The sequence below is a fragment of the Toxotes jaculatrix genome, chromosome 13, assembly GCF_017976425.1.
Source record: "Toxotes jaculatrix isolate fToxJac2 chromosome 13, fToxJac2.pri, whole genome shotgun sequence".
Classification (NCBI taxonomy): domain Eukaryota; kingdom Metazoa; phylum Chordata; class Actinopteri; family Toxotidae; genus Toxotes; species Toxotes jaculatrix.
In genome coordinates, this window is record NC_054406.1 from 17,771,902 (window position 1) to 17,793,731 (window position 21,830).

At 43.2% G+C, this 21,830-nt stretch overlaps 1 protein-coding gene across 1 annotated transcript; it reads right to left on the bottom strand.

The window, feature by feature from the left end:
- Positions 1-8,619: 8,619 nt before the first annotated feature.
- On the bottom strand, positions 8,620-20,134 carry khdrbs1b (KH domain containing, RNA binding, signal transduction associated 1b). The gene is made up of 9 exons (XM_041053112.1): positions 19,745-20,134; positions 17,407-17,528; positions 16,115-16,231; positions 15,481-15,627; positions 12,448-12,581; positions 11,373-11,613; positions 10,827-10,894; positions 10,438-10,496; positions 8,620-9,723 (listed from the first exon to the last, which is right to left on the bottom strand). Exons 1-9 carry the CDS (start codon positions 19,836-19,838, stop codon positions 9,617-9,619), a joined length of 1,089 nt encoding a protein of 362 aa, XP_040909046.1. The 5' UTR covers positions 19,839-20,134; the 3' UTR covers positions 8,620-9,616.
- Positions 20,135-21,830: the final 1,696 nt, after the last annotated feature.

A 21,830-nucleotide genomic window follows, 5' to 3' on the forward strand; every position in this document is an offset into this window, starting at 1 on the left:
GTGAGAGACCCGAGCAGCGCTAACAAGGAAAGCAGAGAGCACAATGAGATGGGAGAGGAGAGGCAGAAATTAGAGGGAGGGAGGACGAAATGGGGAAGAAAGTGAAGTGAAATTGGAGAGAAAAAGGGAGTCGAAATTTTTATCATTTCCAACTGGAGTTCCCTGCCAACTGCAAGACACGAAATTAATAAATAAATGAGTGAGAAAAGTGTGAGTGTTCGTATGCGAGTCTGTGTGTGTGGGTGTAGAGCTGCAGTGTGTGGGTTAGCAATATATTCCACTCAGGCGGAAGAGCTGTTCGTTCAAATTTCACCCATGTTCATTTGCTGGTGTAATATACAGTAAAGCAAAAGCGCTCAGTTGATGCAGAATAAAAGTTGTCGTCCTGGTGGGCGGCTGATGTGGCACTGTCGCCTCACAGCAAGAAGGTTCTGGGTTTGAATCTGCCGGCCGCCTGGGGACCTTTGTGTGTGCACCTTCCTCTGTGCCTGTGTGGATTTCCTCTGGTTACCGGCTTCCACCCACAGTCCAAAGACATGCAGATCAGGTTAACTGATAACTCTAACTTGTTCAGTGTGAATGGTTGTTTATATAAGTCAGCCTTCTAATTGACCTGTTCAATTCTGATATCAAACTAAGCATGCAATGAACAAAACAATGCTCTATACAGCTGAGAGCTGGGAACTGTAGAGTCAGGCGATATTTGTTACTATGAGCAACACCTTTCGCTCACATTACACAACTACATTTCCTTTCTTGATCAAATACACTTAGCCCAGGGAACTAAACTACAATTTTTCGGCGACAGCCAGTGTTTGCAATGCTGCAGGCCAATTGTAATAGTCTTAGTGCTTGTTGTTTTGCTTGTGGGCTATTGCTACCTAAAGCGTACCAGCTATTTGGATGGTTTAGGAACCAAACCTGAAAGTAGCTTCCTGTGAAATACAGGCAAGCTATGTTTCATGAGTATGTGGAAAGAGGGATTAGAAGTAGAAGTTATATGTGATGGTAAAGAGTCCAAATGCATGGGAACCCTTCACTTCACTTTGCTCCAGCTTTAGCTCAGTTATTTTCCTGTTATGACCATGTGCTGTTAATTTCAGCACCCAAGCCATCAAACCTGCTCATCTGGATTGTGTCACAAAGCACACACAGTAGTCTTTGAAGTAGGTAATGATCACACCACTTGAGTGTGATCTATCCTTAAAGCTGACTGCTCCTCCACATTGTCAAAACTCTTAATCGCACACTGAGATTTTCCTGCCTTAGCCAAGTTTCAGTTACTTCTCCTGTCCATCTGAAGGACCGCCCGAATTAGCCGAAGAAGGTCAAAGTATAAGCCCTGTTGTCTTAACAGATCAACCCACTAGTTACCATCCAAACCGGCCTTGATATGAGCTGTGACTCACAGATCCAAACAGTTTCTAACTTCACTTAAAACTCACCTCTCTCTTTATGCAAATTGCTCTGGGCTTTCCACGAACGTATCTCCAGAATCAGCACCTCTGCAAAGGCTGAGACAAGGAGAAATAACTTCATTATTTTTGACGGAAATCAGACGTGACAAAGAAGCATGAGGACATCACAGGGCTGGGCAGGATGGAGCACCATTCGTCGTTTCCCCCACTTTGTACCTGAGCTGTCTGCAGACTGAAGAAAAGGCTGACTTCAGAAAAGCTTAAGAGTCTTATTGATCTCTGCTTGCCATTCAGGGGATGTAAGAATTTAGTGTGGACGCGCAGGTATACACTCACATACATAGACACGATTTTGAATATCAGTTAGATTAGTCAAAGGTCTGACCGTCACGAGCTTTTAGATTGTAAACTACACTAAAAGACGGCTGTGTAGCTCTGTAAATGCGATCTCGCAATTTGATTAATGTATTTAGGAGATGCGACAGGTATGACATTTTCCCACGCACAGATAAAGTAAAGGCACTCCTCACTCTCTCTCTCACTTTCTATCATCCCCTCTGTGTCTTACTACAGAAACTGATATACACACAGCGAAGCTGTTCTTGCTGCTCTGTTTCACTATGTCTTTCATTAATAACAACCCAAGATGTGCTTCCAGTCTTTTTCGTCTGCACACACACACACACACACGCAAACACAGTCAGGGTTGCTCTATCCCACATTGCACTGCAGCATCTCGTACGTCTTCCATGGCAACCATTTCAAAAGTAAGATTCATCCACTTTATATAGCTGGCCTAGTTTGTCTACTCCAGCCCCCGCTGAGCACTGCCATCCATGATGACGACTGGGCCTTATGCAGACTACACGACACAGGAGGGGGGGAGGGGAGGGGGCAAAATCCCAATGCAAACCAATGCAACATTTAGTCTTGAAAGTTTGGTGTTCTACTTAATAAAACCTCAAGAAGACCTAAATAAAAGAGAGAGAGAGAAGATTATTCTATTATGAAAGTACATTTGAGTTCCGAAGTAGTTACAGACATGTAACTACAAGTTACAGACAAGATGGCACACAGAGAAAGTGCTGCTCCAATGACAGAACTGAGCATGGTCTAGTCCTAAATAAAGCAAGTACAAGTGACTGACAATGGTTTTGATAATCCAATCAATTAGCAATATTATAAAATTATTTTTAAAGGGTTATCAAGCTTAAAAAGATTTTTGGGGGATTATTTTCAGGTGCATATTAATACACATTTGCTTTGCTAGTATTTTCCGCAGAAGGACAGCATATGTGGGATTGACTCAGTAAAAACTACAGTGCCAAACTTCATGTTAATGAAGGAGCGTGTCACCCAGTGCAATAGTGCGGTTCATTGTGGCTCAATGTTAACATATAATACTTGCTAATAAAATCATTTCGTTGTTGGTTGGGGTCTTTTTACTTTTTATTTGCTAAAAAATGAGAAAATATTGAATATCACAAGCCTGAACTTTGGGTTAATGAACTCTTAAAGCACTTCAGCCCTGTGATTTCCATTTGGTACCATTTTGCACCCTTAAAGCCCATCTTATAATCCTTTTTTATAGCCGTGCTGTGTGAACATAAGAGTGCACAGACTGCTTATTATAGTAACCATCCCTATACCATCCCTTGCAATTCCCCTGCGAGATCAAGGACTCTCAAGGGTCAGCTCACCCCACTTGAAGCACCACAAGTCACCTAGATGATTGCCTCTCCTGATGAAACAGCAGCTGATGTGTATCTGGGGGAGGCTGATTGTCACCGTCTTCACAGGCATCAGCATGCGATGTTCCTCTGATGGTGTGAATCTGTCAGGACCAGAAGATGCAATCCAGCTGTCCACCGTATCTGCCCACAGTATCTCCACCTCTAACACACACTCACAGCATTTTAACACATCCGCCTCCACACTCTGTAACCCCCCCCCCCCAACACACACTTCCCAAAACCCCCCGTCTACCCAGCCTCAAAAAACACAAGACGGCCTGGCCTCCTGTCTCTCACCGTATCCCATCTATTCTCCCACGTCGCGTTATGTGAACGCACCATGCCAGTTGACTACATGGAGGTGGGTAGAAACAGCAGACTGTGTTGCAGGGAGCTACAGCCAAGAGGAAACATCACAGATGACTGATACACAGCTCGCTCATATTCAAGTCTACTTTTATTGATCATTGCACTGTAACATTTACTTTCTTTTCCACCCTTACGCTCTTGACAGTTCATCGATTCAAACAAAGGAGACAGATTCCACACCATCACTTATCTTTCATTAGATTATAGGAGACACCGAAATCATTATTTTAGACATAATAGCACATAAAAGCTGAAAAATGATCTGTTTTGGATATGGCCCGTTGACATTTCATCTCAAATGATGGTTTCTATCCTAATATCTAATGTTCTATCCTCTAAGCTGCTAGCTTTTTCAATAAGCTAAATGGAGCCTCTGACTTGGCTAATGCTGCCTCTGACCAGTGGATCGGGACAGAGAAATTTGTTTTTAATACAGGAAAGTACGGTTTTGACCTCTAAATGTAACTCAGCACCACAGGCAGCTGTAATATCATCAGTGATAATGGCAGAAAATGGCATAGAGGGGAATCAAATCAACAGAGGCATGATGGATAGATGGGTAGATGGAGGCAAGTTAGTAATGTCTGTCTTCACCCTCTGTCCCTTTCTCACATGCAGCTCTCCCCACGGCTCCATCTTGCTGAATTATCATACTTGGATGCTGAACCACCGAGAACAGGCCAGCGTCGGTTATGAAAGTGTTGCACATTTGCGAGGAGGGTACATGCGAGTACATGCAAATAGGCCGCTGCATTAGCATTTGATATCCTCAGGGCTACACAGGCCGTGCAATGCCAAGATGTGGCGGCGTGTGTGTGTGTGTGTGTGTGTGTGTGTGTGTGTGTGTGTGAGCTCGCAGTGAACTCGACCGCAGCGAGATACTGATCCGCACTCTCTGTGCATCTTTAACTTTCAAGCACTGGGTCTAATTTCACGCGGCAATAAGGCACGGATGCTAAACAGCACGCCGCCAGAATGCCCAGAATGTAAAAAAAAAAAAAAAAAAAATCAAATACTTGAAATGCAGATGTCACAGGATTCTCCTTGAATACAGCTTGCCTTGCAAAAAGTAAAAGAGTTCTGTTCACATGTAATCCAAGGGTTAATAGAAATTAAATACAATTTCACAGCTTACTATAACAGGAGTGTTCATTTTATGGTAAATTAGGCTGTAACAATTACATTTGTTGGAAGAGGGGGTGGTCCGTGGAAACTGTACAGCAGCAGCATGCGATCAGCAAAGGCTTCAAGTGGGTGTATTCAATGTTCGAAAATAATTACACAAGGATAATGCACAGTAATTCAATATTGACACGAAATGTTGAAATGGTAGAAAACAGTCCACATAAAAACGAGAGCTGTTTGTCAGTCTCTGGTTATTCTGGGTTTCCACTGAGCTGAGTGTCTTCCGCTGACCAGCTGCAGTCTTAGTCCTGCTCAGTGGGAGTCTGAGCCAGCTCCTCTCCCTCCGCGCTAAATCAGCTGGCTCCTGTGGGTCACTTGGCAGTCAGCCACCGCAACTGCCCCCCCCCCCCCCCCCCCCCGACCCCCCCACCGACTCCTTGCCAGGAACAGAACTGGGCTTTGGGCCACTCCTTTCAACGGGGCGCCCCGAGAGCTTCGTCTGACCACCTCCTTCATGCTGAGCTGCTCCCGTGCACGGCTTCACTGCAGAGGAGACAAAAAGCACAGGGGTTCACGCACAACACCGGTTCTTCAAGCCACTAAATCCTCCTCTGCTTTACAGTGATTTAATGACAGATAAGAGGCCGTGCTTAGCAGAAACAAAGAGCCCACTTTTTTTTTTAATTTAATTTTTAAGCGGTGGCTGCAATAATTAAAGGTCATTTTCCTGCCAAGCAGCACAGCTCTTCAACAGTAGCTAAGCAACATTTTACTAAGTGAGACATAATTACTGGCGAGACTGGTGATTGTGGGTTAGTGCGTTCATATTTCAATCAACAGCTAATGTGGGCACAGGTCTCCGGTTTTTGAGCGTTTTCCAGCAGCTTTGAACAGAAGAGCAAATGAAAACAAAGGCACAGACATCATCTCATTTATCATTCCAGATCTCTGTTTGTCCATGGCTGGACATGAAGTTTGTCATGTCTAAAAACTGATGGTAGTCATGTTGAACACAGTCCTCAAACAAGGGAGTGACCTTTCTGTCAGACCACATCTCAAAGAATGCCCTCAGTCTGGTTTTGTTATCCAGCGTCCCTCAACCAAAATGCCAACAGCAGTTACGTTTCTCAAACTCTGACCACCGAGCATTACTTTCCGAGCCTTCATTTAACTTTTTCCTGCCTTCGAGGCACGGACAGGACATCATGAGAAATCCCTCTGACACCTCTCTCCTCCTGCTTGTTCCATTTCAGGAATCGCCAGAGTCCTCTCGCTGCTGTTTTCCTTCTGTCAGAGTGCCTTGAGCCTACGGATCCTCATTAGTCACTCCCTGAGACCACACTGACACCGGCGTTGCGTTCTCCCTTGCTCAGACTCGCTGAAGGCTAGTACGGCCACACACCAATTCACAGACACTGTCAAAAAGCAAGGCGACTTAACAGGAGCTGGGCAATCATCAGAATCAACCAACCTTTGAAATGCTGTGAATATCATGAACGTGCTGCTGCTGCATAATGTTACACGGGCTGAAAGGCCCACAGGCATCTGAAGCAAAGTTTCTTGCACGATAGTCTTTGGGAAAAATGGGAAAAGTTAAAAGGACCATACCAGCGGTTTTGAATGTTTTAGACCATTACCTACAAATTGCGCATAATTTACACAGTTGGAAAAGGCTAATCCATCACAGGGGGGGGATTTGTCAGCTTTTTTTTTTTTTAAAGTTAGTCATGCAAGCAGGGACTAAAAACTCTCCTTAGCGGTAATTTCAGCTGCAAGAAGAATCATATCAATGAGGTATTATTGAAAAACCAACGACAACAACAACAACAAAAAAAAAAACAAGATATCTTTAAATTTGATTTTTGCACTAACTTCATAGCTAGGGAAATACACCTGTTTGCCTTCTTGCTGACTTAGATGAGGAGATTGACTGACTGTCATGTCTGTGCAGTAAATATGAAGCTTCATCCAGCAGCCAGTAGCTCAGAACAGAGAGTTCACCTGGTTCTGTCAAAAATACAACACCATCCGCCTGCTAGCACATTAACGATCATATTATATCTCATTTGTTGAATTTATACAAAAAGCATTGTTTCCTTTCAACTTAGGGTTTTGTAGATTAGGCAGATATTGTTGCCTTTGTGCTAACCTAAGCTAAGTGGTAGCATCATATTCACATATTCACAAAGGATTCAAAAATGTTGTACTATTCCTTTAAAAAGGCTCCTGCCTGGACCTAGACATTAAAATTAAAACATAAAACATTGAAATCCCTGGTGTCTGAGCATCTATGAATGCATCAACAGCGAAAGGTTTCCAAAAAAAAACCAAGGCTGTGGTTGCAACAAAAGCAATGAAGCCTTGACAAAAACTATAAAGACGCTGAATTGGTTCTCTGTGATGGATTACACATTTCATGCAAGCTTCAAGTCCATGCAAGTTGATTTTCTTATTGTGCCAACATGAATGGATACTAATGGCTGCCAGGAAGGTAGGAAATACCGGTCTAAAGGACTAAAAGCTGTAGGGAATGTGATAGTAAAGAAAAATGGAGCATGTACGGTCTAAAGCATGCAACCCCCCCCCCCCCCCCCCCAAAAAAAACAGCACTATGGTCCTTTAAAATGGAAAAAGGTGCGGCGATGGACCAACCTGAGGTTTGTATGGTCTCACTTCAGCAGACTGTCAGTCTCCGGGGCACTCAGTGACCGATAGCTGTGCCTGAAGGAAGGACAAACCCCAAATCAATACCTTGTCTCAAAACACTGGGAGAAACTTGAGACAGAGATCATGCAACAGCTACAGGAGAAGATATGCTCATGCAACTCAAGCTTTCTTTTTTGGATAACTTTGTACAGGCAGAACCCTTTAAATATTACAGTAAGCATCCTTTACACAGCAAATAAAAAAAGTAACAGCAGCTCAACTGTACAGAAGATATTGACATAGATTTGGCTTTGTTCATTTTAGCAAGAGTTGCATTAACACTATTCTAATATATTTTGTTAGTACACAGAACAGTTATTTTGGTACATAAAATCCACTACTGTATGATATTGGAAGTTAAGTTTTTCTTACTTTTGAGTCGATTCTTTTTTGTTGCCATGACTGTAATAATAGTTTAAGAAACTGTACGCATTTACCAGCAAGTTTATGTCAATGGATAAACACACTACGAAATTAAACATTTAGGGTTAGGTTACCTTTACAGTGGAGTTCTCTAGGTTATAACCATCCTCTCCATTGCACTGCCATTACTCTGTACTAAAGTAGCCATCGCGCCAGCGTCATTCATGACAATGAAGCCCTAGACCTGAATGGTGGTTTGAATTCAGTTAATTTTCAGATGCTATGAAAGCAATTCTCATTAACGATTACGACCACAGGTAAGAGGATTGAAAAAGTCTTATACATACCCAGGCATTCAATGCTTTAGAACTCTATACACATTAGGAAGCTATCCAGGTTATTTTAGAGGTCTTACCTCTGGGTCCTTTTTAAAAAGTATAGAAAGAGAGAGAAAGAATAAGTTGTGCTCTTTTGATAATCAATCAAGACATCATTTAGTAGGGTTAAAGTCTTCAGACGTCAATACATTCATTTAGATTTAAAATGCGGTTTTGAATGAGAAACAAAGGAAAACACCTACATCTGACTGCTGAAGGTTGTTTAAAAAAGGCCATTTCAGAATTTTACTAGGACAGGAAACAAATAAAGCAAGTTAAGTTTCATAAAAAACAAACTAAGCTTTATTGACAAACTGCTGCAAAACATCTTTTGGACAGATTTAGTAACCTATTTAGGCAAGCTTACACATGTAGCATAATGCATTTTATGGAGAGGGTACAGATACTAGTGGCAGAATAAGTACAGTTAGGATGTTTTAAAATATGTACAATAGTTCGGATTGAGCTGCAGGATCCCTTCTCTATAGAAAGAGAAGACCCATGTGGAGATTTTTGTCCCAATCCTTCTTTGAGTACTTTGTGCATGCAGTTTATAGAGAATCAGATCACAAAATGAAGACCTGAACTGTTTTTTTTTTAGCATAACAGGAGGCCATCTCTCAGCCGTGTTCTCATTAAACAAACATTTTGTCTTCAGAGTCTTAAAATTAATTTTTAACATGTAAAACAAATTGAGGATATGAGGACAGTCCATCTCAACAGTGTCTATTAGGGCTATATTTCAAAACTCTAAGTACAATGACAAATATTGCTGCCTAAGTCTAAATGGACAACGTTTTAGAACTATTTAAAAACAAACCATCATCAAGAATGAATTGTACTGATTCCATTAACATTGATTCTTTAACCTTCACTTAATTTAAGATTGTTTTTTTTGTTGTCTATATTACATAATTGAGAGTTTTAAAGGTCTTTTTATTTGGCTATATTAACAGAATTTTGAAATGTAGCCTAAATGGGAATCTGCAACTGACCCTCGACAGATTCTTTGTATTTAAAAACAATTAAAATGGATTCCTTGAACAAGTGGGTGATGAGCCACTATTTCCACTAGAAACGATTACTCCCAAACAGGTAAAAAAATTAATGATCAACAATGCAAAAAAAGCCAGAGGGGGGTAAAAAGGGGTCAGAGAAGAAAAATACAGCAACATAAACAAAAATTCAAATGAAAAAGAACAAAAAAGGTCAAGGACGTCAACTTCTCCTCTCTAACCCATCTAAAAGCCGCTTTGGTTGGTTGGATGGATGGGTGGGGTTGGTTGGTTAGGTGGATGGTTGGTGTGACAAAGTAGGGGTGTGGGGGAGGGGGGTTCGCGGTCAAATCTCAAAAACCAGTTCCGATTTTCAGTTCCCAATTTGTTCTCTCATATAAAGTCCGGTGTAGGAAAAGACCAAACCAAAGACAAAACGGACAATTACTTTTGTCGGGGTGCTTAAAGCAAGAGCTGCCATGGTAGACAGGTGGTACTCAGGGCGACACTTTAAGGGAGGCGAGTCCGCTTCAGTACTGTCGGTATGGGTGGTCCCGGTAACCTGCCTTGGCACCTCTGGAGGTGGGTGGGGCCTTCCCTGGACCTAACTGCTGGGTCCCGTTCCAGTCGTCCTGGCCTGGAGAGGACACAGAAAAAATAAAAATAAAAACACATATGAACCGACATGGATCCAAACCACCTCAATATTTAGTACAAAAATTGGCTAGCAAACTTTAAAGCTAACCTCTTTTTTTGTAAACAAATTCACGTTTACATTCAGTGTTTCCCACAAAAACAAAACATTCCTCACAAACATTGTGGAAAAACATAAAACATTTAAGGCCAAAACACACCACGGCTGAATGGCAGCCGCTTTTTACTTTCTACATACGACCCAGACACTGGCGGCAGCTAGATGTACGCTGCCCTGCAACACTTCAATTCTTACTATAGAAAGAGCTGTTTTGTACTTCCTGGTTCCCGTAGTCACTGGTCTTCCCTTCACCTCATGCTATCTCTGTTGCTGTCTATGTGTCCCAGTGTACAATGGAGAAGAGACTCCTTGTTGACGTTGAGGAATAGAAAAAGCTACATGACCCACAAATCACGTTACTAACAAAGACACTGGCACAAAGCTGAGAAGCTTCAGCTTTAGCAGAACTCTGCTTTGCAAGAGGACTGAAAGACTACTAGCGGTCAAAAGCTCCACAGGGTACGTTTGGAGTTACCGCTAAAATCTGGTAGCCCTTCTGGCAGGTGACCAAAAAAGTAAACTTTCTCCAATATATAAACAGTATTTACAGCATACATTGGGTCATCTGTGTGGACAGTGAGTAAAGTTTTTCCTTACCATATGAATCGTATGAGTCTGTGGTCTCTCCGTGTCCATAGTCATAGTATTCTGGCTCTCTGATGGTCAAAGACAAGGGGAGAAGAAGAAAAATCACTTTTAATCTTTGGAAAACGTAGCTGCTGACTGTAAGGTCTTGGGGGATAATTGGCTTCCACGAATAAGATCAAAGCTTGGCTCTTTAGCATGGAACAACTGAGTCCCGGTTGGTTCTCCTAAACAACACTGCCATGAAACATGAAGTGCCATCAACGCTGTATTTGTGCAGAGTGGCTTAAAAGTATTTCTGTTGCTCTCAAATCCCATCTCGAGTGAAACTAGCAACTAGGCGATGTGTGTGCTCTTTGTGAGAAGCAGGTGAAAACCAAAGAGACGTCTGATTCACTCACGCCTGCGGCTGACTGTAATAGCTGTCGTATGACTCGTAGGCCGTGTCTGTGTAGCTCTCATCGTAGCCCTGAAGAGGGAAGGAAACAGAGAAACAGAGTGAAATTTAAGGACAGGCTTGTTCATGAATCATGAATGTCAAGATGTCCCCAAAGTACTACACTTGTACTAAAGCAGACACGCTCCCCTTATGTTTCGAGCATCTGAAATCATTTATTCTTGTGATGATGGACAAGCAGCTAACAGGGCGCCCAAAACAATCTCATTCAGAGGAGACGCATGATGGGAAGGTCAGAATAAGCTACATCAAACCTCAGAGCATCACATACTGACAGGAAAACCTGTCTGTTGGCTGTTCCAGTACATATTCCCTATGGATCCAATCACTTCTGTTGTCTGCCTTTTCAAAATTAAAGCAGAAAAAGCTCTTTTACTTGTCTGCACAATAATAATGATAATAAGAATCTATAATATAATTGTGCTGCAGACATCCACATACAAACTAAATGGATAAATGAAACCTACCCTCCACCAGCAGCTGTACTTACATATTCATCGTAGCTCTCAGGTGCTGCAGCGGGGGTGTGCTGGTGGGGGGGTGGAGGCGCCATCCTCTGAGGTGGCCCGGCAGCTGGGGGCCTGGCACGGGGTGCCGCAGCTCCCCTGGTGGGTGCTGCAGGGGGCCCTCCTCGCCCTCCTGGGCCACCCCTCACGCCACCACCTCTGGCTGGGCCGCCTCGAGTCACACCTCCTCTGGCAGCAGCGCCGCGAGGAGGCATTCCCCTACCCCTGGGGGAAAAAATGTCAAGTTATTACTGTACTCTTCTACCTAAAGCACACTGTGCGAAAAAAAAAAAAATACATACATACATATGTGTGTGTGTGTGTGTGGTTCAGATTCTGGACAAAAGTCAGTTGAGAAGATGGACACCACTCTCATATCTGTACGCTAAGTATGAAGCTACAGCCAGCGGCCACTTGGCTTAGCATAAAGGTGAAACAGACTAGGTGTAGCTACAGCATTCAGTTATCATAGCTCAGCATAAACACTGAAAACAGCTAGCCTAGCACCTTTAAAGCTCACTAATTAATATGTTAATATGTATACAAATTGTCTGTTTACATAATGTGCTTATTTGTGAGCTTTAAAGGTGCTGGTAAAGCCATGCTAGCTGTTTCCCCTTGTTTCCAGTCTCTATGCTAAGCTATGCAAACTAGCATCTAGCTCCAGTGACATACAGTATGTACCGTGTAGACATGAACAATAAACTTAAAATACTATAAGTCCTTTTCACATTTTCAACAAGCATGAACAGATCCCTTTATATTCCTTTCACTCACAGGTTTATAGGCAACGTACAATGTGTACTGTATTCTCTTCAGTATCATCTGTCAAATAAAAAAATGCTTACCCATTTCCCAAAACTGTCTGCACATGAATACACAAAATCTACACAGTTAAAGAAAAAGGAGTAAATATGATGCTACGTCCGGCCTTGCTCAGCACTTTCATTGATACATAGATATAACAGTAAATGAACAGCAGCGTCTTTGTATTACCTCAGCGACCCAGCAGCTGTTATATGAGAAATCCTCTGTACGTATGCACGTGCATCTCCTCACCTGTGTGCTCCAGCAGGGGGGACTCCGCGGCCCCTGACCGGCATGCCCCCTCGGCTCCGGGCTCCGTGCTCCTGGCCTCCGTTCAGGTAGCTCATCTCCATGAACTGCTCTTGGCAGATATCATCCATCATATCCTGCACACACACAAACACACACGCATACGCATACACATACACACACACACACACACACACACACAGAAAAAAGAAAATACAAAGTGGAGAGAGAGGGTGAGAAAAGAGAACACATGACATGGGAAAAGTGAAGCCACACAGATGAAAAAGAGTGGAAGAAGATGTGATGAATAAAAGAGTGAAACACAATTACAGAGCTGCTGAAAACTCTGCATCCCCCTAATGGCTAACAGAGCAAGTGGAAGAAAAAGCCTCAGTGCCAGTGACTCAGAGTGTGAGGAGAGAGGGGGGTCGTGGATGTGGGAGGTTGGAAAGCATCCATCCACACTCCGTGCCTTCCTGTGCCTCTCCATCATGCATAAAATGTAAATCACTTCTCCCTGCACTTCTTGACAAGTCTGCTACGACCGCATCATCAGGTTACCTTATTCTGTCCGCAAAAACAATAAGTTGGGCTGGATTAGTGCGGCTGCCTGTCTGAGCAGCACAAATCCCGCAACACAATCCGCCGCCTTTCTTCGGGGAGCAATCACAAGAGCTGCACTGTGACCCAATCAATTCTTTTTCATAAATCAGCCCCTGGACTGGAATAGTGACAGAGCTCTAATGGTGGTGGGAAAAAAAAAGAAGGAATAAAAAGGCAGATACTAGAATATGCGCTGCATGCTGCAGCTTTCAATTTATCTGCAGCAAAAGCAGGAAAACACAAGCCATTTGACTGATTAGAAATTCATCTCAGGCCAGGAGCAGTGGGACTGCCACTGCATTTAACAAGGCAGTGAGGTGACAAGTCTTTACCCATCAAGGTATTTCGATTAATGAGGTTCTTTTTAGACATTACATTCTATGGTTAATATTTTTAAAAAGTGTCAGCGCTGAGAAATAACAAGCCACGCAAATCAGTCACATGCCGCTTTACCCTTTACGTAAAGAGACTTACAGGTACACTGATATAAAAAGGATGAGGAAGACTGCGTTGAAGCAATCGATTTGCGTGGAATGTGTCAACGCGTCGCACCGTTTATGTTCATCCAATTATGGCGGCTCCAACTCTCCACAGCATGTGAGGCATTTAGGGAACATCTGTAAATTGAGGATACAGAAAATAACCCGGGCTACGCTCTCCCCCTCTGAACTGCATGAGTCTCTGTGCGCGCAGTAAATGCTCATCCTGTGGGAAACACTGTACAGTGAGTGCTGTCTTGATTGTTGGTTGGCAGCCAGCACCTCGGGGTCGTTGTGTCCTTATCTGTTGTGTTACCCTAAAATCTTGTTTGTACTTTTTATGTCGTGGACATTTGTATTACTGATAGATGCCTTTAATTCTAGGCACTTTGTTTTTTTTTTGGGAGGGATTTTTATTAGAAAATGCTTCAACAAAAAGGTTGCAAGATTAATGGTAGACATTAGAGTTATTATTCATGGGCAAGTAAACCAAAGGATTAATGGACTAACCAGAAAATACAGATTAATCTAAAAGAATTGGATTAATTAATGGATAAAAAAATAATTGTCACAGTCTTAGTTGGAATGCCTGAGAAGTACAGGTAACACAGGAAACATTTCTCCAACAAATCACATCCACCTATTTTCTGAGAGGCTGAGTCATTTATTAAAATCTGTCCCGCTTCCAAATGAAGGACATCGAGTTTGACAAACTATAGCCTTAACTTGTAGCGGCAGGTGTTATTCGCTTTCTACGTCACGTGGTAAAACCAGCACCGCAACTGGTTCATCAGCCAATTCATCGAACCTCTGATCCAAATTATTCTTTCGTCTGAAGAACCCTCCACACTAATTAAAAAAATGGAAGGCTTCTCACAAACTCCCGGGCCTATTGGCCTGCTTTGGCAAGAGCCATTGTTAGAGAACTATGGGCTTCAGCTGAGCTTGACAGCAGACCGGGTTGGCCCACGCTCAAGAACCTCTCAGCATAAAACCAATAAAGTGAGTGCAGGTCGCGCAGGGTGAATATGCCCACATATCTGTCTAGGAGCTATACATTTCCGGGCTGATTCTCCTCACTCCCTGAAGAATGAGACAGCGGTAAAGACACAGTGATGGACAGACATTCAGGCGAGCCACACGGAGGGGTAACTCTGCTGACACAGTGAAAGTGACCGAATTCCTCTCCTTAAGATCACTGCTTTACGTGCCTGTGCTATTGGGTCTGTTTGCTCCAGGTAAACACCCAGTCCATCTCCTCCAGCAGTGCTACTGGGTCGCCGCCCAGAGCTTTATCTAACGTGCACACTGCAACTGCTCGGCCTTCTAAAAGGCACGTTCTCAGTCTGATACCCAAAAACACTTTCAGCTGTGTCCCTCCAACTTTTTCTGGCTGGGTTCTCTGTCTGAGATCCCTAGTGTTCTCATAATCTCAGCAATTAGACTTGTTGATGTCGTGTGACTTTGAGTATGACATGGTGTTATGTTCTGTCGGTAAACTGAAACTGTAACAAGAGAACTGTGTTATTTGAGACTTTGACATGCCTGGAAAAACTGTGACTTTACAGACTAAACATGTGTATGACTTTAGTTTTAGGGTTAAATTTAGTGCTGAAACTGTTCATTAACTGATTGGTCAAACCAGCAGAAAGTTAAGTGGCAATGACTTTGATATTCATCTAATCTTTTAAGTCATTTTCAAGCAAAGATATCAAACATTCTCCAATTTTAAGTTTTCTACTATCTTAATCATTTTGGATGATTAAGATAGTGAATGTTGGTCAATACTGTTGACATTTTATCACCTAAATTATAAATTAAATCAATAATCAAATGTTAATTGACAGCAAGAAAAGATTATTGCTGCTCTAGCACAGTACATGCAGGCCAGCAAATAATTTTTGTAATAGACGACGAAGAGATACAAACAAGCCCAAAGCAAAGTCATACTCACAGGAAACAGGAACTTCTTGACCTCCTCCATGGCGTGTGCCATGCGCAGGTAGGCCTCGGGCACGGGGGCAAACACCTCGATGAATACATGCAGCTCCATGGACAAGTGCGCGTACTTGGGCTCGCCGCCTTTCCTCAGCCCCTCCTCCTGAAGAAAGGGCACAAGAGTACCGGTGAGTCAAAGAGGAGCACACAGCTAACTCTGAAATGAAACGAGTTATGCAAGAAGTAACTGTGTTTTATTCGCACAGAGGGCACCTGGTATATGCGTGGTATTCCCTTTCTTTCTATAACTTAATAATCACATCAGACTGGTAGATAACAGGTTTAGTGGGTTATCCTGAAGATTCCTGGAACAGATGCGTGGTGCATGCATGCCCTTGGCTTCACATTTAACTTCGACCGAGCTGTCCTGCGAGTTTGACACCATCTGGGCTCACTGCCTGCCATTCCTCTCAAGTGCAGGCCAGATGTGTTATGGCTTTAAGTGCCCTTCTCACAGGTGTGTAACACCAGATGTGTGTGTGTGTGTGTGTGTGTGTGTGTGTGTGTGTGTGTGTGTGTGTGTGTGTGTGTGTGTGTGTGTGTGTGTGTGTGTGTGTGTGTGTGTGTGTGTGTGTGTGTGTGTGCAGTACCTTGGATTTGTCTCTCATGGATCCTTTGCCCAGCACAGAGATCTTGGCTCCAGTCTCTTCCTGAAGACGTTTGATTGTATTGCCCTGAGGTCCCAAAATCTTCCCCACAAAATTGAACTAATAACAAAACAAAGCAGAGCAAAATTACCGTGACAATCAAAGCAGAGGTGAGTTTAATGCCAAGAGAGTGAAGGAGCAATCACTGGCAGGGGTCCTGTTGTGCATACTGCAGCCTTAAGTAGTAGATTTACCAGAGAGGGTCGATAGGAGCCCTTGAGGGCTGTAATACCGGCAGTCACTATTTACTACAATCATCCGAGCACTGAGGCAGAACCAACTTGTGATCAAAAGCTGCAATCTTTACCGCCTCGATCTCTGAACAACATATTTACTGATGTGTCCTACAATTAGCTGTCACTGCCAAACACATTGGGCAAAAACTTGCCCCCAAGGACGCAATTCCTCCTGGATTTGTACAAGTAGCTTTTGTAATCTGAATACGCTCATTAGCTCTGTCATTCTCTGACACAGCGGCCTGATGTACAAATTAAAACTAAGTCTGGGAGATCAGAAGGCTGTCTTACCCCCACAGACCAGACTCCTACATCATATTGATCTGATGCTCGGGAGGGGGCAACTTCTATAGATCTTATTCTTGTTAGAACTGCTTGGAAAAAAAATATATTAAAGGAGTGTGGGGTATCAAGTTTTGTTAACATCAAAAAGTAAATGGATAAAAGTTACACAACATGGTTCAGAGAGCCGCAATAATGTCCATGGGTGACTCAAGCTGATGCAAACCGTGTAACAACGTGTAAATTACGTGTTGTGCATCTAGCAATGAGTGCGTTGCATTTTACAGATTATACCCTCACACACTTACAGATTGGATTGATCTGGATAAATAAATCTAACCTCGAATGATAGAGAAAAGTAAGACTTCACTCTGAATGGAAATATTTGCTGAACACAAACAGAAGAGGAGATCCAATCTACTTAACAGTATGAATACCCCTGAAGTATAGAGCCATCAGAACCATAGTTATATTAACATTTTGATCCTTTCAGTGATGTTTTAAAACAGGCCGGTATCAGCTGTAATTATACTCTGGAGCTTAAAGATCAAGGTTGAGAGGAGTAATTTGAGACTTCCAAGTAACCCCATGGCTTTGTATAATTGAAACCTGGCTGCAGGGTAAATTAAATCAAGAGGGGTTCACACTGAAAAAGAGGACAGAAGAAGAGGAAGAAGAGGAAGAAGAACAAAAAAATGAGGGGCAAAGAAAGCTCACCTTCGGGTACTGTTTGACAGGTATGAGCACTCGTTCCTTAAGTTTGATGTTCTTTGTTGTGAAAAGGTCCAGGTATGTTTCTGCCTCCTTTTTAGTGTCGCCTTTCTGGATTCTATCAATTTCTAGAAGGGGAGAGGTACTGTTTCAGGCAACACGATCACGCAGTCAAACAGGATTCAAAGTGACAAAGTACATTATAATCATGAGGGGGATTTAAGTGCACTGATTTTGGTGATTTGCAGTTAAAACCGGTGAGATGTCCATGTTAAAAAGGGGCTATATCAGCTGAAAAGTTAACATGTTTAGACACCTAGGTTATACTTAAGAGTTACAGTTCTATGTGTCTCAAAGGAACGCTCACTTTACAGGCTTATTTTTGTCCATTTCTATTTTAACACAGACATCTTGAATCCTCTTGACTCGCTAATCACCAAATCAATATCAAGTGAATGCCAAACAGCACTGCCTACAGATGAGTAAAAGATGGTTGCACACAATGTGTTTCATTTAGCACTTTTTAGTGATATCGGCAATGTACTGAAAAGAGCTAGAGTTTAACAATTCAGCCATTAAACGGCAACTATTTATATAAATGATTAACTTTCAGCCATTTTCAAGCTAAAAACTACAAACGCTCTCTGGCTGCAGCTTCTTCAGTGAGAGGATTTGTTGCTCATCTCTGCTTCATCACTGTAAACTGAACATCTTTGAACATTTTACACTATTCATAGAATAAAAATCGTATCCCATAACTGAGAAAATAATTGTCAGACTAATCAATAATCAAAATAATCTCTAGCTGTAGCCCTAATTCTTAACCTTTCAAACTATGATCTGATAAACTACAGCACGCTCTGCCACATTTTGAGAAGCAGAAACCAGCTCTTCCCTACAGCTTCTGTCAGCTCTTCCTTGTGGCACCGCACCAGTAGCACCCAGCAGCACCCTCTCAAACCACCTCCTCTCTACTGGCCGTGACAACCCCTGAGCCTGCTGTGTGCAAACATGTCAGCCGCACCACAGTCTACCAGCGGCAGATCGGTGGGGGGGAAGCCTCAGTAGATGTTTTACTGAGAGAACCCACTACAAACACTGACACACTTTGTCTTTCTGCATCGTTCTCACTTTCTTTTTCAGGGATGCAGCCTGGACTCTGCACATCCTGTTAGACAGAGAGAGCAACTTAATCATTAGCAGAAGAACCTGAGATACTTGAGCAGAGCAGCAAATAAGAACTAGCTTGAAAATGACTCTCAGCCACTGGGACAGCACATGGCCAGCAACACAGACAAAACTAAGAGGCTGCACTCCTGCTTGTAGCCTATTTGTAATGCTGTAATGGTGTTTTGTGTATTTAATTTTCTTAGCTATGACTGTGATGGCCTTGTGAAGACCTGTGGTCCTCAGCAGTGACTTTATGGCTGTCATTTTAAAACAGCACCCCACAGTATCACTGATATTACATTAAAAAAAATCATATTCTGTGACGGTAATACAGCTTCCTCTACAAATTAACACAGCTATTTCAGTAACAGGATATGGCATGTTTTCAAAGCTAGCTTGACGAGCACAGGAAAAAAAACTGAATACCAGAGGCAGCCTTTTCTTTTTTTTTTTCTCCCTCTCCAGCACAGCTTCAAGACAGCAGCCCCGGAGCTGCCAAGTCTGCAGTCTCTTGCTCAAGGACACTTCAGCAGCCGGCCGACACACACCGGGACAGCAAGGTCTCCGTCCCCCCCGCCGCCATACCCACGCCGCCTCTCAGCTTAAAAGTAGCGGGGTGACCCCGGTCTCGGCTACCGGCTGCGCATTTACAAGCCGCTGCGCCACGCTGGTGCCAGACAATGAGCTCAACAGGAAACAAACGACCGTTTGTACCGACAAGAGCCACAGTTTTCGAGTTCAAACTCGACACAAAGCCCCACAGGACGGAAGAAAACAGACCCGACGCGTCGCAGCTGCACAAGAGGAAGCGGAAATTATTCGGAAGAATAACTCAAAGTGTGTCTCCTTCTGTGGTGTTGTGATAGCTGGAAGCTATGTGGAATTTCAGACACTAGTCATTAACTAGCATTTAATTAACTCCTACATGCACCCACATATCACACACACACATAGACACACATACACCTGCTCATTACTGAGCCGTGAAGGCACCTCAGTGTTAGTGCTGCCGTTAGTGGGGCAGTCCACGTCCCGTCCGCACACACACGGCGCTCAAAACCGTGGAGGTGTGCGTTTAAAGGTGCGTTCACGAACCGTGTGCGGCCCCTTTCAAAACTCAGAACATAAGCCGCACGGCCAGAGTGGAGATAAACACCGTGTTACACTACTTTACCTGCGTTTAAAAGTTTCATGGCGTGCGTAAACGACGAGTCCAGGCTGTCCTTCTCCGCCAGCAGCTCGGGGAGGTATTTGTCGTCGTTCTCCATTTTGAGTTAACAGGGGGAGAGTCAGTTTCGGTGCAACAAAAAAAGCGTGAAAAACCCCAACAATAATAGAAAAAAAAAGTAGTCCAGTTATGTAACTACGGAGTGCCGCGTATCCTCTGTGCAGACGGCGCTTAGCATGTGGCTACCGGGCGTTTCTGCGTAAGACGAGTCCGCTGCTTGGCGTGTCTGTGCTTTCCCCACCGACTGGCTCCGTCTTTTCAGCTGCGCTGGCTGGATGGAAATGGGAGAACAAAAGCCGTGAGAGACTGGGAGAAACAGTGATCCGAATCAAACCGACGGAAGTGAGCTCAGAGGGACGTAGTTCTCCGGACTGACGCCGCCTACCGTGTGGATGCGCTCCGCCTCCAGTACAGATAAGACCACTGTCAGATTTACGATAGTGGTGACATGGGAACATATGGTGTATGTGGTAAAATGGTGCCACTATATCACTATAGATTAAAGTTATTTCTTTCTCGTGATGTCTGCAGTGTTTTAAAGAATTAGAGGACTTAAGGAAATATACTAGAAGTTACATATGGATTTTTTTGTGGTTATCAGAAAGGAAACATCCATTATTTGTTTTTTTAAAATGATTTCTCATGTATTGATTTTTTTCCTAAGATAACCTAGAAACGTCTAGGGTCAGCTCTTGCAGGGTAGGCAATGTCAGATTTACTGTATTGCCAATACTAGTTGATACAGTTGTATCAAAGCCATGATCTTCATCGTGGATTGATTAATTTGAAAAGTATATTATCAAAATATCAAAGAAGCATATCTTATCAAACGTTAAGTCATTAGAATATAACTAAATTTGTGAGTATAAACTAAGAACAAAAACAAAACATACATTTCATTCCAGGCTCTCTACTGCCCCTTAGTGGCGGTGCTCATCATGACAAGGAGCGGGCTGCATGCTGCTGAAACTGGGTCCATCAGAGGAAGCCGGTTCTTTGTTTAAATCCCCATTATCTTTTCCACTTCTGTTGATTCAAAAATACGTACAGGCGCAGTGAGGAGAGTGTGTGGAAGACACCTGTCAAGGATTGATGATTCCTCTGATTCAGATGGTGGTAATGAACCTGTCATTCCACCGAGTGGAGCACAAGGGGTCAGAGGTCAGAGCTGGCCTAATGCATACAAAGCGAGAGCAGACTGTTCCCTGTGTAATGGTTCTCTAAGCATATACAGTAGTATGCGTTGTCTTCAGGCAGATGCTCTTTGAACAAACAGCAGAAACTGCAGATCATTTGTCAGTCCGCCGCCGGAGTGAAAACTATTACGATCGACCGCAGGTGTACCCAGGCATGCATCTGCTCTAAACAAATGAAGGCAAAAATTGTCTGCAATAAACACTTATGGGAGGCCGAAGACCTGCTCTAACTATGAGCGTTCAGCGTGATCTATCTCTGACCATTACAGTGTTATTAGTGTTGGGGGTTGCAAGGTTGTCCTGACTCCTCTTGTCATTGACAGAATGGATAGCCTGTGAGCTGAATTTCAATTGGCTCATAAAAGGAAGAGTTACTTCTCTTGGCAGGTGGAGGAGTTCCAATCCGATACCTCACGCTCTTGCCTTCTGCTTGTGTGGACGTCCCCCTGTCCCCTAACATACAGAGCCACAGTCTGGGGTAAACAGGGGCAGATGGAAGGGGGTAAACACCGGGGTTAGGCTTATACAAGCCACTGCAAATCCATGTCTTTGCATCTGACCATTTTTCCATGCTCCAAAGATTCCAAAAAAAAAAAAAAATGGCAAGGATTCATGTTCCCCTAGAGTTTTATCCTTGTTAGGTCAGAGGGGCCTGTATCATGGGACTCTGAAACTCCTATAAAGTCAAACTAATGAAATTCTTAGCAGCTCCTTATGGCAGGTTTCACTGCAAGTTTTACACACTGCAGCATAACAAGACATAATAACGAGGAATGCTAACATCAGCGTGCTAACACGCTCAAAATGACAACGCTAACATGGTGGAGTACCTTTAC

Excerpts from the sequence above, each read along its gene's own strand:
- khdrbs1b (XM_041053112.1), bottom strand. The coding sequence starts at position 19,838 with ATGGAGAACGACGACAAATACCTCCCCGAGCTGCTGGCGGAGAAGGAC. Across the intron at positions 17,529-19,744 it reads CATGAAACTTTTAAACGCAG|AAATTGATAGAATCCAGAAA; the intron begins GTAAAGTAGTGT and ends CTCCCCTTCTAG. Across the intron at positions 15,628-16,114 it reads CCATGAGAGACAAATCCAAG|GAGGAGGGGCTGAGGAAAGG; the intron begins GTACTGCACACA and ends CCCTTTCTTCAG.